Source organism: Triticum aestivum, chromosome 2D (assembly GCF_018294505.1).
Source record: "Triticum aestivum cultivar Chinese Spring chromosome 2D, IWGSC CS RefSeq v2.1, whole genome shotgun sequence".
Taxonomy (NCBI): domain Eukaryota; kingdom Viridiplantae; phylum Streptophyta; class Magnoliopsida; order Poales; family Poaceae; genus Triticum; species Triticum aestivum.
The window spans coordinates 49,472,317-49,489,726 of record NC_057799.1 but is presented as its reverse complement, the minus strand read 5'-3'; the positions used below and the strand labels follow the sequence as shown (position 1 = coordinate 49,489,726).

General features: G+C 44.9%; 1 protein-coding gene across 1 annotated transcript; it reads left to right on the top strand.

The window, feature by feature from the left end:
- Positions 1-4,638: 4,638 nt before the first annotated feature.
- LOC123051476 (zinc finger RNA-binding protein) lies at positions 4,639-9,363 on the top strand. Its single transcript, XM_044474358.1, has 2 exons — positions 4,639-5,133; positions 8,475-9,363. Exons 1-2 carry the CDS (start codon positions 4,711-4,713, stop codon positions 9,081-9,083), a joined length of 1,032 nt encoding a protein of 343 aa, XP_044330293.1. The 5' UTR covers positions 4,639-4,710; the 3' UTR covers positions 9,084-9,363.
- The last annotated feature ends 8,047 nt before the right edge of the window (positions 9,364-17,410 follow it).

Sequence of the window (17,410 nt, the reverse complement as noted above, 5' to 3'; positions counted from 1 at the left end):
CGGGCCGAATTGGCACATCTCGTATGGGCCGTGGGCTTAAATGGACCTGACACAAGTAGGCCTTATATGGTCCGGCCTGCTAATTTTTACTGGGCCGGCCTTTTTCACCGGAATGGGCCACTGTTGGGCCGTGCCACGTGTCGACCTATCATAGGCGCCTCCTGTCCAATGAATGGATGACATTTGTCCCAACGGTGAGCCAACACGTGTTTCCTCCGGCCAATGATAATTTTACACGTGGAAAATCCTCATTGGTCGGGGCTGTTAGCGGGTTATCGGATCCAAAACCGGACCCGATAGCTTAACGGTGTTCCGTTACGGTGGATGCCACGTGTCGGTCACCCTTGACGAAAGCACTTCCATGACGCGCGATTTATCGTCATGGAAGTGGACACTTCCGTGATGATAATTTTGGTAATGTCATGGAACACTTCTACGACAGCACAGGTATGACTATCTTGATTCTGTCATAAAATTGTCATGGATGTACATGCATGACAGAAAACGTGACCTACTGTGACAAACACGTATCATCACGGAAGTGTCTTTTTTTGTAGTGATTTGATGTAATGACTTTTTGCGGTGTGTTTGTTGGGATCCGATAAATTGTGAGTTTATGATCAGATCTATCCATGAATATTATTTGAGTTTTCTCTGAACTCTTTTATGCATGATTGTTATAGCCTCGTATTTCTTCTCTGATTTATTGGTTTGGTTTGGCCAACTAGATTGATTTATCTTGCTATGGGAAGAGGTGTTTTGTAATGGGTTCGATCTTGCGGTGCTCAATTCCAGTGACAGAAAGGGACATGACACGGATGTATCGTTGTTATTAACGGTAGAAAGATGGGGTTTATTTCATACATGAGTCTATCTTGTCTACATCATGTCATCTTGCTTAAGGCTTTACTCTGTTCTTTCATGAACTTAATACACTAAATGCATGCTGGATAGCGGTCGATGAGTGGAGTAATAGTAGTAGATGCAGAATCGTTTCGGTCTACTTGCCTCGGACATGATGCCTATATACATGATCATTGCCTTGGATATCATCATAATTATTTGCTTTTCTATCAATTGCCCAACAGTAATTTGTTTACCCGCCGTATGCTATTTTTATGAGAGAAGCCTCTAGTGAAAACTATGGCCCCGGGTCTATCTATTAAAACCAAAAATACTTTGCTGCAATTTTCTTTTATTTATTTTATTTTGTATTTTTTTGATCTATCTAGCAAAAACTATAGGATTTAATCTTGCTCTTAACCGTCAAGGGATTGACAACCCCTTGTTCGCGTTGGGTTGCAAGTATTTGTTGTTTGTGTGCAGGTGTTGTTCACTAGTCGTTGCTTGGTTCTTCTACTGGATTGATAACCTTGGCTTCACAGATGAGGAAAACACTTATCTCTACTGTACTGCATCATCCTCTCCTCTTTGGGGAAATCCCAACTCAGCTCACAAGTAGCAAGAAGAATTTCTGGCGCCGTTGCCAGGGAGACATCATCAACAACTATCAAGTACCTACGCATAAACTTTCATCTCCTTGCATTTATTTTATTTTTCATTTGCCTCTCGTTTTCATCTCCCCCACTTATAAATAGTTTCTAAAAAAAAATTCCGTTCGCCTTTTTCTTATTCGCTTCTTTCCTTGCTTCTTATCTTGTTTGCGTAGTCACGATGTCTCACAAAAATACAAAATCGTGTGATTTTCCTGATACTAATAATAATGATTTTATTAGTACTCCGATTGCTCCTCCAGCCGCTAGTGTGGAGACTTGTGATATTAATGCTGCTTTGCTAAATCTTGTTATGAAAAAACAATTTTCTTGTAGTCCTAATGAACATCCTGCATCCCATCTTAACACTTTGTAGAATTGTGCAACATGCAAAAGAAAAAAGATGTGGATAATGATATTGTGAAGGTAAAATTATTCCCGTTCTCATTACGGGATCGTGCAAAATTTTGGTTTTCATCTTTGCCACGAAATAGCATTGATTCTTGGGATAGATGCAAAGATGCTTTTATTACTAAATATTTTCCTCCCGGGAAAATAATTTCCCTTGGAAATCAAATTATGAATTTCAAGCAACTTGAGCATGAACATGTTCCAAATCTTGGGAAATGGTGAAATTGATTATAAGAAATTGCCCTACTCGTGGTTTAAATTTGTGGATGATCATACAAAAATTTTATGCGGGATTGAACTTTGTTTCTAGAAATCTTTTAGATTTCGTCGCGGGTGGTACTTTTATGGAGATATTGGGTGAATCTACTAAATTGCTTGATAATATTACGGCAAATTATTCACAATGGCATACTGAAAGAGCTCCTACTAGTAAAAAGTGAATTCTGTTGAAAAAATTAGTACTTTGAGTGATAAAGTTGATGCACTTATGAAATTGGTTGGTAGTAAAAATGCTCCTATTGATCCTAATGACGTGCCTTTGTCCAATTTGATTGAGAAAAATAATGACCCCGTAGATGTGAGTTTTGTCTCGCGAAACAACTTTAATAGTATTGCTTATAGAGGTAATTTTAATCATAGGCCGTTTCCTGGAAATGCCTCTAATAATTATGGAAATTCCTATGGTAATAATAATAATAATAATAATAATAGTAATAGTAATAGTAATAATATGATGCCCTCTGATATTGAAAGTAACATTAAACAATTTATTAATGCTCAAAAAGTTATCAACACTACGATAGAAGAAAAATTGTGTAAACTTGATGATATGTCTAGGAGCATTGATACAATTATTCATGATGTTGAAAATCTTAAAGCTAAAATTTTGCCACCCAAGATTGGTATTAATGAGTCAATTAAAGCTTTATATGTCTCTATGGATGAGAGTAAGAAAAGAACCGCTATGCTAAGAGCTAAACGAGAATTTTTAGAAAAAGCAATTCCTCCTGGTTTCTTTCGTAGTAATGATGAGGATATTAAAATGATTGGTGTTTCATCTATTGATTCCTCGTTTAGCAATGTAAAACTTGATGAAAAGGGGATTGAAAAACAGTCAACTTTAGCTAGAAGGCGTCCCCAAAATTTGGAGGGTGAAAATCTTGATATTTTTTTTACTAAAAGTGGGTTTGAAGAGGTAAAAACTTTAACTAGTGATGTGCCCACTCTCTTGGATTACAAAGATTTTAATTATGATAGTTCTTATTTGATTGAGTGTATTTTCTTTGTCGCAATCCATGCTAAATTCCCGCAATGCTTATGAGCAAAATAAAGCTTTTACTAAATATATTATAGAAGCGATGATGAAAGCTTTAGAATAAAAGCTAGAATTAGAGATTTCAATTCCTAGAAAATTATATGATGAATGAGAACCCACCATTAAAGTCAAGATTAAAAAATTATGAGTGCAATGCTTTATGTGATTTGGGTGCTAGTGTTTCCACAATTTTGAAATCTCTATGTGATGTGCTAGGTAATTTGCACTTGGCGGATTATACTATTAAAAAGCCTTTGGGTAGAATTAATGACGTTCTTACTTTTGCAAATAGGAACTATGTGCCCGTTGATTTTATTGTACTCGACAGTGATTCCAATCCGTCTTGCCCCATAATACTTGGTAGACCGTTTTTATGAACTATAGGTGTCGCTATTGACACGAAAGAAGGGAATATTAAATTTCAGTTTCTATTAAAGAAGGGTATGGGACACTTCCCTAGAACTAGAATTAAGCCACCATATGAGTCAATCATGATGGCCACCTATTGAACCAAAAATAAAGATGACAACACTTGAAACTATGCATTATGGCTAACTAGTGGCGTAAAACAATAGCGCTAGTTGGGAGACAACCCAATAGTTATCTTTTTTTTCTTGCTGTTTTTCAATAAACACACAATTATAATACTGTTATGATTGTGTCTTAGTGTTTTAATTAGTGTTTGTGCCAAGCAAAGCCTTTGGGACGATTTGAGTGATAGTTGCTTTGATTCTGTGCAATAATAGGAACTTTTACGTCCAGTAGAATGATTGTTAAAATTTGCTGGTGCATGATAAAATTCTGAATTTTTTACATATGATTGATATACAAATTTTCCACGATGTTCTAACTTTTCAGAATTTTTGGAGTTATAGAAATATGGTCAATGTTCTGATTGCTACAGACTGTTCTGTTTTTGGCAGATTCTGTTTTTGATGCATTGTTTTACCTGTTTTGATGAAACTATGGATTCTATCGGGGGATATAAGCCATGAAGAAGTTAGAATACAGTAGATATAATGCAAAAATAAAATATGAATGGATTTTGCAACAGTACTGAAAGTAATGATTTGCTTTATTATACTAACAGATCTCATAAGGTTTTGTTGATTTTATGTGATTGAAATTTTCAAGTTTTGGATGAGATCACGATGGATGAAGGAATAAAGAGTGGCAAGAGCCTAAGCTTGGGGCTGCCCGAGTCACCCCAAGGTAATATTCAAGGACTCCCAAGCAATTAAGCTGGGATGTCCCGGAAGGCATTCCCTCTTTCTTCTAATGATGGGATGACAACCTCCGTATTCGTGTTTGCTAATTATTTCTTGTCTATGAACGGATGTGGGAGAAAATTTATGGGTTGCGGTTTAGATGCCCTAAACTCTTTGGCTAGCCCGAGAGAACCCGATACGGTTCGGTCCCTCGTGCACCCGAACGCCACGGTGATCGCACACGGTCGCACCCCATCGACCGCATCGCGCCCTCACCGCCACTATGGACTACGCCGCTCACGCCGCCGCCGCGGCGCCGCCGGCCGCCGATCCCCGTGGGGCCTACCCTCCTGGCTACCCCTACGCCTACGCCTACCCGGCGTACCACTACCCCGATCCCGCCGCCGCCGCCCCCTCCGCCCCCGCCCCCGCCCCCGCCTCCGCCGCCCCGTCCTCCTACTACTACTCCAACCCTGCCGCCCAGGCTATCACGGGGGCGCAGTACAACCCGTACACCAGCCAGTACCACTACTACGGCGCCCCGGCGACAGACGGGGGCAGCGGCCTCACGGATTACTACTTCACCGCCGGCGAGGCCTCTCAGGCCCCGTCGGCGGCTCAGACAGCTCCGGCGGCGTCGGCGGCCGCGGCGGCCGGAAGAGAGGCGGTGAAGCACTTCGGGTTCGATCCCCAACGCTACGCCCAGGTCAGTGCGCTCACTGTTTCCGATTTGGTACATTTTTCTCTGTATATGCGTTCCGAATGTGGTGGATTCAGGTGGATTTTTTAGGGGTTCGTCAGATAACGGGGGCATGGTTACCAATCGGGCCTCACTGGTGGTTTGCTGTCGAATCGATTCTTCTTGGCATAGATATAGTTGGTGATGCTAGCCATAATCTTAGATAACTCGATTGCTGCCTTCTGGCGTCATTGGTTCTAGGTTTGGGAATTGCCGCACTGTAAAAATCACAAAACATTCCAGACTAGCTGAAAAATTGAAATGGTTTGGAAATTGCACGCCTGCATCTTAAACTGGCAGTCTGGTTGACATACAAGCAAAAGGATATCACTCCGGTAGATTTGTTAAATCTTGACCATGAGAAGTTCTTTAATCAAATCCTTTTGTGCCTGCAAGGAGCCATGCCTAGGCTTTGGTGCTGTCAGATATCAAAGTTGATCAGTTACTAGGGGCTTCATTGAAATGTAAGTCATGATTGGTAATTGCGACCGAAAGATAACATGTCATCTTTTTATGTGTAAACTGACGAAAGAATAGAATAAGAAAGAGTTGGAATGAAACCTTGCTTGTTTTAATAGGGACTTCTAATCAAAATATTAGTTAATATTAGTGAAATGCAACTGAAAGTTAACCTCAGCAGATGTGAACTTTGGACATTTTTAACCTAGTTGGAACTGTTGTGTTTTCAACTTAGTTGGAACTGTTGTAGATTTAAGTAATTATGATGTGCGGCAGACCAATGAGTGTGATTAGAAAGCAGGTGACTGCCTGCTTTGTTGAAGACCTGGGCTAGCAGTACAGCATATGTAATTTCGCCATTTTGACATAGCTTAGGGAATGAAAATCATTTGTGTATGTTTACCATGTATGACTTAGTTTGAGGGCAATGTCCTAACCTGTACTCCTTTCTATTTGGGTGAAAAGAGCACATATGATTTCGTCACTTTGGTATGGCTTTTGGAAAGAAAACCATGATAAGGATGCATTGGTGTATCCGTGTGGAAAAAAGAATTGGAGTGACCCTTCTCTCCCGTACTTGGTTAAAATTCTTCCGATAATAAAGTTATTGATTATGGAATAGGTCACACCATCTTAAGTAGTGATGGAACATCGTAATATTTTTGTAGAGCTAAAATTGCCGTGATGGAAAATTGCCTTCAAAGGGCTGTCTGTCTCATGGCAAGCTGGGGATGGAGATGAAAGCAAGTAGGAGTATTTGGGGGTTGGGGCACAGAGAGTTTTCTAACTATAAGCTGAGAGAATATTGGATGATGATAACTTGCACATTTAGTGTTCTTAGGCCTTAGGACCTGGATCGGTTCCATCCATTCATTTATTGATGCGCGGAAACTATTATCCTAAATGCCCAAAGTCAATTGTAGTGCTAGTGTTTATATCTTGTTTCAAAGTGAGCATCTGCATATTGAAAATTGGCTTTTATTGAAATAAAGTGGTCACCTGCATGGCTGCATCCTCGAGTTTTCCTCACCCCCGGCCACTTCGTTTCGTTCTTCCTCTGTGGAAACCAAGTGGGCATTTGCATGTTCACACCTAATTTTGCCTATTCAATTCAGTAAAATTCATTACTTGTTTCTGCTGAGAACATTGTGGCCTGCAATTATCAGGTCTATTGAGTACTGATATCCAATTCTTTGCCCACTTCCATTCTTGTGTATGTTCAATCTGCAACTTGGTAGCATTCATTTGTTTTCATGTTGGTTTTGCCATAGACATAATTTCACATTAGTCTGTTTTGTTACTTTTTTATCTACATGTCTATGTTGCTTGATAGTTGGTCTTTGTCCTTGTCATGTCAAAACTGAAAAAAAAATCGAAGCTGAAATTCCGCATCCTGGAGGATGTGAAAGCCTGGTACAGATTAACATATTTTCCCATTTTGGCTCAATTCCATTATTAATAAAGGTTCTCATGCTCTGAGTCCTATATTTGGATCAAGCAAAGGCCCTCTAATTTGAATATCCTTGTTTGGAGCCTTGGTGGTTGTTATTTTCTGAGAGTTTAATGACTGTTAATTCTTGAAAGACACACAAATAGATTGAGTGTATTTCAAATTTGCAATAACCCCAAAGGACTATATAGGAGAACTCGGACTATCAGGACTCAACCCTATTTAAGCATACAGTGCACATCTAGCCACAAGACAAACACTATTTTTTTACTAGCCATATACACTTGAGTGCTACCCTTACAGTGACAACAAACTTTTGTTGTTCCTCCTGTTTCGTCAAGGAATCTGATCCCAGTTTTAACATTGACTTCAACATGCATCCCATCTACAACCGAGGTGCCATACGCAGCTCCACAAGGACAAGTTAGAGTGCGGGTGCGCCATAATACTTCACAAGGGCATACATTGTGGGCAGTGGTTTCTATCCCACAGTCACCAAGCCAGATATCGTCCATGTAGTCCAAATCCTCAGTCGGTCTGTCAGTGCTCGTCTCAGGTTTTTGAGGGAGAGTTGCTTCCCTTTATCTGTTCTATTTACGTTCAGTTAACTCCAGCCCGCACGTTTTCTGATTGAGTTTAGCCAAGTGATCATATTGGGTGTTGCTTCATTGTTGTTAGCAGAAACATCAATTTTCAGTACATGCTATCTGAACTTCATTTTACATACTTTCTTGCCAAGTTCAAATTCGAGAACAGCAATGGTTCATATCAAACTCTGTGCCTCAGATCCACCGTACCAAAAGGTGGACAGTTTCCACAGACGCATCTTGTGCTTGGAGTGTAAATTTGCTGGTCTCGACTAAGAGATCCTACTCCAACTTTACCTCTGATCTGAATGGGCGGCATGGTCTGCCCTTAGTCTTTCTGTACTGTCATGGTGCTCCCAGTGCTGCATTGCTTTTCTTGTGCTGAGGCACAGCTGTTAGTCTAGGAGGTGGTTGTTGCCAAGTCTTTACCTTCTTGATACATAGCTGAGGGCATGATATGTGTATGCGCAGCTGTTATTGGTATGTGGGTATAATATGTTGTCATCCGCATCATCATATTTAATAGTATTGGATAGAGCTTGTTCAGTGTAAGATATACATGGAAAATGGATCCAATACTGTCACCATCCATTCATCAGACTGGGTGGCTATATACCAAATTTGGTGCTGCCCCTAAAATATACTGGCCTCCATTTAATGTGTACTAACTAATTGTATGAAGATCTTTTTTTCCTACCTTAACTGTATGGCACATCTTCTGTTCAGTTCACCTTAATTGTATCTGCTAATTAGCTTTCATACTATATTTCTCATCTCTCCATATTAACTTGGTGTCAACATTGTCTCCATAGGTAGCAGCTGCGAAAGCTCCAAACGGAGTGGCACCAACAGCTGCAGCCACGGTCATGCATCATGCTCAGTGGAATGCCCATTTTGGACATCCTCTGCCGACAAACGTTCGGAGGAGTTTCAGGAAGAAAACTCCAAAGGTTGTGCAGCCATTACTCTGTGAAGTCTGCAAGATCCAGTGCGACACCATGGAGGTTCTCTTGATCCATAAAACAGGTCAGAAGCACAAGAAGAATCTGCAGAAGTTACAAGACGCGATCACGCCTCAACCAGCAAAGCCTCCGAACAGCGGTGTTGCAGCAAACACAGCACCTCCTGCTGCCGCCGCCGCCGCTGCTGATGGTGTGGTGCCGGCTGTACAGCCAAAGAAGAACAAGAGCTCCAACGCGTCCCCAGCAAACTTGGAGGTGAAGAAGAGGCGGGTGATCGAGGCTGGAGCGGCTCATGGCGAAATGAAGATCTGCACAGCGTGCAACGTCGTCGTCAACAGCCAGAAGGTCTACGAGTTCCACCTGGCCGGGCAGAAGCACAAGGCCAATGTACTGAAGCAGCAGAAGCAGCAGCAGCAGCAGCAGCAGCAGCAGCAAGTGCAGCTTCAGCATGTCGCCTGAGACGACGAGAGCGGCTCTGCTCTCGGCGTTCTCCCTGTCTTTATTTCCTGTCCTTCCAGAGGATCAACAGAAACCAGCATTCAAAAACCCGTGTCTTTTCCGTTGTTTGGTAGGCTAGCTTAGTCTCTGTTGCAGTTCCAGTGTCCCCCCTTGTGTTGTGCTGTACAAACGCCGGAAAATTGCTTCAGACTTCTGGCTGCTGCGAATTAGCAGCGGATACTGGTGGCGAAGATTGTTATGTATTTTGTGTCTGTTGATGAATGTTGTGGTGATTTTGCTATCTGAGTTCTTCTGTAATGTCATGGCTTGGGTTCGGAACCGTGCGCCGCAGAAATGGAGTATGTTAGTTCAGGTGCTCAGGCAGAAGTAGGATGAATCGGTGATCATGGGCGGCAGTACTGTTGTCATCCTTCTTGTTGTTGTTGTTGTTGTTGTTGTTGTTGTTGTTGTTGTTGTTGTTGTTGTTGTTGTTGTTGTTTTTTGAGGGATTGTTGTATCCTTGGTGTAGCATGAAGACTGCTGGGATCAGGGGCCGCGCTAGGGGTATTCTTGGGTCTTCATGTGAATACCCATATTTTTACAAAACAGTGTTGATTTTGGCAAAACAATGATAATTTTCGAAAAACAACAATGATTTTGGTAAAATGAATACACATGAATACCCGGTTACAAATTTCTGGAACCGCCACTGGTTGGGACGAGTAGACAGCTTAAAAAATAAGCTGTCATGTCACTAGTTTTTTTTATCTGGAACACCTTACTTTCCATTTACAAGGGTCTGATCAAATCGGCGGTCACAGCACGGTTTACATCAAGCAGGAGATCTGCATGCTGTACACGTTGACCCTGGTTTTTCTAAAAGCCGCATCTCTTATTTATTGGGGCTTCTAAACTAAGATAATTAATTTAAAAGTCTCAACAAATTTAAGGGGCAACTTATTTTCTACCTGAGAAGAAACAACTTATTTTTTAGGCAAACGCTCAGTGTGAACGGGCGGTTTTTCTCTCGCTCATCCGCCACCTCCCACGAGTGATGCGTGTTCCAATGGGCCCGCGCACCGCTTCGTGTGTTGCCTTATCTTCTCGTGGGATCACTCCCAGCCACATTTTTATCCTTGGCTTCTTTCTTTCTTCCCCAACCATCCAGCCTCCTCCATCATGCATGCAAGCAGAACAGCGCTAGCCCATGCCCACCGGCCTGCGAGCAGACATGGCCACGCAAGCCTCCGGTGGACACCACAACCCGGCCATGTCCTTCCCCAACCCGACTGTGGGAGTACATGGAGGTAGCATGCAAGTAGCAGCTAGCATGCGAGCTCGCGGGCCCACGCGACCGGCGACGGAGGGTTGGCGGTGCTTGAGGCGGGAGCTCGGAGGTTGATGGCCTCGTGGTTGGCGGCGAACAACGGCGGTGTTGCCGGCGACACATCGACGTTTCTGTAACTTCATTTTCATTGTTTTTTTTTCCTGCAATGTCATCTGTGTTGCAAAAGTTTCTTCAGCGACAACACTATGCTGCAGAAAAGTGAAGATGAAAAAAAAACTCTGCAACACATGTATGTTGCAAAAGTTCCTTCTGCAACAACATCCATGTCGCAGAAAAGTGAAGGCAGAAAAAAAATTCTGCAGGATCATCTATGTGTGCAAAAGTTCATTCCGCAACAACACCCATGTTGCAGAAAAGTGAAGACAAAAGTAAGTTCTGCAACAACATCAATGTTGCAAAAAGGTTTGTGTAACATGTGCTCTGTTGCAATGATGAGGACGAGGTTGGACCGTTGATGGTGCCAAATCTAACGGTTGTTAAGGCGGTGGATCTTTTTAAATTATCCGCCAGCGGACGTGTAGTGCTGCCCTACTTTTTAAGCCACCCAAAAGATCTGGCCCGTAGCTCACCGGTGCACCGATAAAGTGTTGACACTCCGCGTCAGCTTACCCTGCACAAGCATGCAGCCCTGCAAGCATGGTCATCTCCTTCTCGTGCGACTGCGACAGGCCTATGCATGAGGATGGCATGAAAGAAAAGGAAAGGAAAAATGAGAACCTTATCAGACTACTCAGTATCAATGGGTGGGTGTGCATGAGTATAGTCTCAGGAACATTCAGTTGGATGATAACACAAGCCCTAGATAAGGGGTCAGTTATGTGGTAGCCAGGGCGACCGGGTGCCTTGTCTTGTGGGCAGGTTTTGATGGTTTTCGTCTCGTGTTTCACTAATTAGCCGGACAATTTTATTTTGTCTTTTAAGGATTTGAGACCCTTTTGGAGTGACTTAAAAGAAAGATAAGAGACAATTTCATCATCTCTTTCATTAAACAAACAAACAAAATCTGAGTTGATGAGCTATGAGGCGGCGTCACAGTGCATCAACGGGAATGACAAGAAAAGGCTACAGCTAGGCATGCAAATGAGATCCTTGTGTGGTGACTATTATGATGATGTGCATTGTATGTTCGTAATGGTTATCTATTTCCAAATCTTAAATAAATCATTGCTATATAATACTATTGTAGTAGTACTACTACTACTGGTACTGTAGTAGTAGTGAGTTAATACAATGTTTATCGTGAATTAAAAACTTGCTTGAGTTCATTGTATCTTGGCCTATAAGAGCATTTCCAGCCGCGGCCCCAACAGCCCCCGGTGGCCGTTTTTTAGCGCCGGTGCTGAAAATTCGGTCCAGTCGCACCCCCGGGAGCCCATTTTTCGCCGTTAGGCCCGAAACTGGCGCCGGCGGACCCAGGCCGAACCCGGCGCGCTGGGGGGCGCCCGGGGGCGCCGGGGCAATTGATTTTGGCGCAAACGAAAGTGGGCCCGCCGAGTCAGCGACCCCGCATCGTCGTCCTCAACGCCTCGGTTACCCGCGGGGAATCAATGCCAAGGCTGCCGCCGGTCAGCCTTCCATTGATTCCTCACTGGCGGCGCGGCGCGGCGACGCACCCCCTCCCGCCACGCGTACACACGACGCCGCCCCCCGGCCGCTATATAAAGCAGCGCCTCCCTCGCCGGTGGCCGCACCCGCCCGCAGCCCCCTCTCTCCCCGTGCACAGCCGCCGCCGCCGACTTCTCTCCTCTTCCCCTCTTCCCGTTCAAAGCCGCGACGATGGGCGAGAGGTTCCCCGGTGATGGGGCGACGGCCAATGGCTTCGGCCGCCGCTCGCTGCACGAGTGGGAGGCCTACCTCCTGTACGAAGCGAACATCCCGACGCCTCTCGACATGCGTGCGCCGGGGCGGTGGAGCCTCAGCGCCGGGGGCGTCCCCATCCCCCCGCTGCCCGACGTCACCACGCGCCCCGACCACTTCGCCGACGAGGTCGAGCGCGTGCGAGGCCGGAGGACCAGCCGGCCCTCCCGGAGTATGCCGCCGGCAACCACCAGGCATGGGCGGCGTACTTCGAACATCGGCAGGCGCAGCGGCTAGCCTCCACCAACAGCGCGCCGGTCGTGCGGGGGACGAAGAACAGCGACGGCCGCCGCCTGTGGTGGGGCGCCCCCGGCCGCATGCTCCACGCCGTCCTCCAGCACCTCGAGGATGGCAACGAGCCACCATTGACGTACCCTGCCGCCCGGCCCTGCGCCGGAGCGGCGGCCAATGGATGCCGAGGAGGACGGCATCCTCTTCTTCCTCCTCCCACTCCTCCGGGTCGCCGGCGCTGTTCAGCGTCAAGGCCGAGCCCACGGAGACGCCGCTCGGCCGGCGCACCCGCAGCGCCGGCATCATCATCAACGAGGGCGGGCGCGCCTCGGCTCCTCCCCGCCTCGTTAAGCCGAAGAGGGAGCCGGGGCTCACCGCCGTCAAGACGGAGCCAGGGCTCGCCGCCCTGAAGACGGGGCCGGAGCTCGACGACGCGGCGGCCTTAAAGTGGGCGCGGACGGAGCTGGAGCGCCAGTGCCGCGCCCTAGAGCAGATCACAGCTCGACGTCGTGACCGCGACGAGGGAGGCGTCGTCGTTCTCGACGACGACGCGCCGCCACCGGTCCGCCGGGGCGACCCCGAGCAGGGGTCCAGCAGGGGCGGCCGCGTCAAGGAGGAGAAGGACGACGAGGACAACGGCGGCGACGGCGGCGACTTCGCCGCGCTCAGCGCGTTCTTTGTCCTGTAGTTGCGGCCTTTGTTTTTTTAAGTATTTACCTCCTTTGCTATGTAAAAAACTATTTAAGTCGCCTAAAGTAATGTTATGTTTGCCGAATTTTAGCCGAATCCTTGTCCCTTTGGCCGAATTTTAGCCGAATTTTTGTTCAAAAACTTTAAATAAGGCGTCTGGGGCGACCCTGGGGCCGGCGGCTGGGAACCCGATCGGCCCCAAGCCGATTTTTTCGCCGGTTCGCCCCCAGGCGGCGATTTTACGAGCCCCCCGGGGGGCCAACGGCTGGAAATGCTCTAAACCAACTGGAGCATATGTGATACATAACAGAAAAGAGTACAACATAAGAGAGAGCAATTGTGTGCACATCTTAGTGACTAGCAATCTAGCATGGAGGCCAAGCTCGTACTGATCCTCGCAGCTTGTTTGTTGCTTTCTTTAGTAACCTAGGTATGCATTTATATGTAATGTCTTGGCACGCAAGTATCTCGACATATCATAGTTTTTCACTGAAAATCTTAAAGTCTCCATTTTATATGTATACATGCATAGTTTTTGTGTTTCTGGACACCAAAACGAACGCCATGAACTAATTGCCGGATAATGCAGGCGACGCACAACCCTGCCCTCTATCCGATCTCGCTGTCACCAGACCGCAGTGCTTGGGAAGACCGGAGGGTACCCGCAGTACCGGGTGAAGAACAGTTCACCTGCGCACAGATCGACGTGAAGTTGGCGTGCAAGGGGTTCAACTCCTCCATCACTGTCGATCCAACTGGCGTAATCACGCCGGAGGACGAAGACAATGCGCTCTGCACCCTCAATGGCGGTCAGTCGGTGCATCATGGTGAAACGGCCACGTTTAACTACGTGTGGAGCACAAAAATCAGCTTCGAGCCCGTCAGTTCGACCATAGAATGTTCTGAAGCATCTGCGCCTGCTCCATCGGCAGTATGATGTTGAAAGGCTACAAAGCTTGGGAAAATATACAATGGGTAGGTGAAAGAATGAGGCATATAGGAAGATTTAGCATGTGTTTGGTTTATTGACACGCTTATGGCTTGCCACACTTTCTAACTACATGATCCACATGTCATAGGTTCAATTTTTTGCCAAGTCTTGCCACATTTGTGGTGGCTATTTTGTTAGCCACATTTTGCCTAAGTTTAGTTGTGGCAAAGTTAGTCATGAACCAAACAAGCCCTTATTTGACATTGTGTGTCTCCAACTTTCAGTTGTCTTGATCCAAATAAAAAACACTCTCGGTTGTCAAGCTGTTGAAACAAATATCAATGAGAAGTTATAACTTAGTCTTATGTTTGTCGATATGGCATCCCAATTTTCTAAATACTGCCACGATCAAACACTATCAATCACCAAACATTAATTGGTGATCAACAAAGTGAACAAAGAAAACAAACGTTGTTGTGCATGGACCATTGACCAGCCAAGAAAATTATTTCTTATCATTCTCAAAGAAAACTTAACACTTGGGCGGTAACCCAAAACTCCAAGTTCACACCAAAAATGCATATCCACTCCATGTCTAATACATTTGTTTAGGATACGTGCCCCATTTCACAAAGCAGACCTATGACTGTGTGCAGTTCTCATCTACCATCTAGTTGTGATATTCATAGTATTGCGTATCTCTATTCCTAATGGATGAGTTGGTTGAATAGTATCTACGGTTTATTTTCGTCTGGTTATATTTCGTCTGGTTTATTTTCGTCCGGTTTATTTTCGTCTCATATCCCACCACCATATCTTCTCAGGTTGATTTTTTTACCCTCACAATAAAAACTTTCCTAACTTTTCCAAAGCTTCCTAACTAGACACGTCATAAACGGGCAGGAACCGATATCAAAACGCGATCTCTCCTTTCCAACTAAAGCATGTCTGTCGGTTCTCAAAAACAAAAAAACTAAAGCATGTCTATCTTGAAAAAAATAGGAAGTCAATCTGATTGAGGAGAGGGGCAACGCTGCCTCCCGCGAGACATCGCGTCGTCTCCTCAAGTCTCCCGCTGGACCGGCAGGGCCGCGCTACACCTCCTCTATTCTTCCATGAGAGCACACCGCGCCTCTGCTCTGCCTCGCCTCACGCGGTAGCCTTCGCCTCCATGCATCCCCTCGCCGCCGAAGCCGGCCCTCCATGGTGCTCCTCTGCTCTTCCGCCACCCCACGCGTGCCGCCACCTCACTCCTTCGCTTTCCCCTCCACGCCTCTCCACACTGCGCCATGGGGGTACTAACTACCGACGCGAGGCCGTCTGCCGCCCACTGCGAAGAATACGGCGCGCGTCAAGGCGCTGACTGCCAGGGCCGACGCCGCACCATCACCGACGGACGGGACAACCTAGAGGCCACGACTGACACCTACACCCCCAATCCTCGCTGACATCCCGTGCTGAAGGGCGCCGCCGGTGCACCGACGACCGACTTTGCACGGATGCCTTATGATGGGCCGAAGCCGCCGGGCAGCAACACGACTCTGCTACAGTCTGGTAATGCAAACCCGCCTCCTCCTCTGTTTTGAGTCATCGTAATCATCTGAGCAGTCGGACCAAAGGTGGCAGATACCAGAGGATTGGGCTCGCTGGTGGCGTTCTATCTAGCAGCTTGTGGAGTTAGTAATGTTGCTGCTGAAACATTGATTTTCATGTAGTTTCATCGTGGGACAACTGGATTTTAGATGAACACGGACACATCTCTGTTCCTAGAATGTTGCCATCTTGCTATATGCAAAATTAACTATTGTACTTTATAAAATTGAAATTTGTGCAGTGGCTGTTCACGACCAAATTTTGATTAAATGCTTTCTATTTTCTATCTCTCCTTTGAAGAATAATGAAGATGATTTTGTCCAATTATTTTGGTTCATTCATCCTGGCTTATTTTTCTTATTGTCATATGAAGTTTAGAATATCAACGTTCTACATTTGCTGCCAACATTTTACAATTTAGCTTCAGTTATTTATTGGTGTGCATTTTTTTCCTGGAGAAATTTGAAACCTGGTTTCTTCAGTTTTAGATATTTCTTCAGTTTCCACCCGTGCTCCACACGAAGTACCAATTTTCAGCGGGTTAATTTTTGGTTTGCGAAAATTTTAGATAAAACCTGGGAGTAATGGCTTATCATGCTAGAAATTTCAAGCCTGTCTCACAATGTTTTTCCGTCAGTGTGTTTGGAAAAATCTTGGAATTAATAGCTTATCACACACTAGAATCTGGTTGTAACTAGCTCAAACACAAAGCCGTGTTATAAAGCTTGTCATAAGAAAAACCTGACATGTAATGGTTCCAAGAAGGTGATACATGATTTATTGTTGTGTTTCTGAATGCTGGGTATGCAGAATGTGAGACTTCAAGACATACAGATAGTTATGTAGTTCCAAGAGCACCAGTATGTGTTTGAATCAATAGATCAAACTTTCTTTACATGCTGGCAGTTCTACTTCCGATATTTCTGCAGGATATTGATTTTTTGGTGATGACTCTGAATGTGAGGGTGCTAAGAAGTGCATGATGCATTGTGAAGTTCCCTCTATTACATGAAGAAGAATGACAGTAAAGACTTACCGTATGGTACCTCCCTATATTCTATTGTCTTCATCTCATGTATCTTTCTTTTTATATATAGAAATTCCATTGTTAGCAAAGGGATTTGACACCCCTAGGGCAGAGGCTACTTACCGATTATCACCTTGCATAGGATGGAAGATGCGCACTTGGAGAAGGTCCAGCCAGTCGATCGCCTTTGTACATACCTAGCTCTCCAGTTTTTACTTTTGCTTATTTTATAGTGTTAAAATTGCTTAACTCATTGCTTCTGAAAATATTAGTGAAATCGAATTGTTGGTGGCCACCTCTTAACCAGAGGAAAAGGTGACCTTCAGCAAGTTGAAGCCAAAAGTCCTGCTCTGCTTTTCAAGTAGTAGCTTACAGCTTACGTTCATGCGGCCATGTTGCCTCCTCTTAATTATCTGCACTCTGCAGACAGGCTATCCAAGGTAAATTCACGATTTTAGTTTACCTTCATATATGCTTATTTAAAGTACAAAAGGTTTGGTGTCTTGATGTGTTGATAGATGCGAAAATAGTTCATGATATAGACTTTGAAAATTTGTGTCTTTGTAAAATCGTAATTCTATTGCAGTTCTTGATGGTTGTCTAATTTTCTTGTATCTTTTGAAGAATGTTAACCTAAGAAAATTAGACAAATCAGTTGTACGTAACTTTGC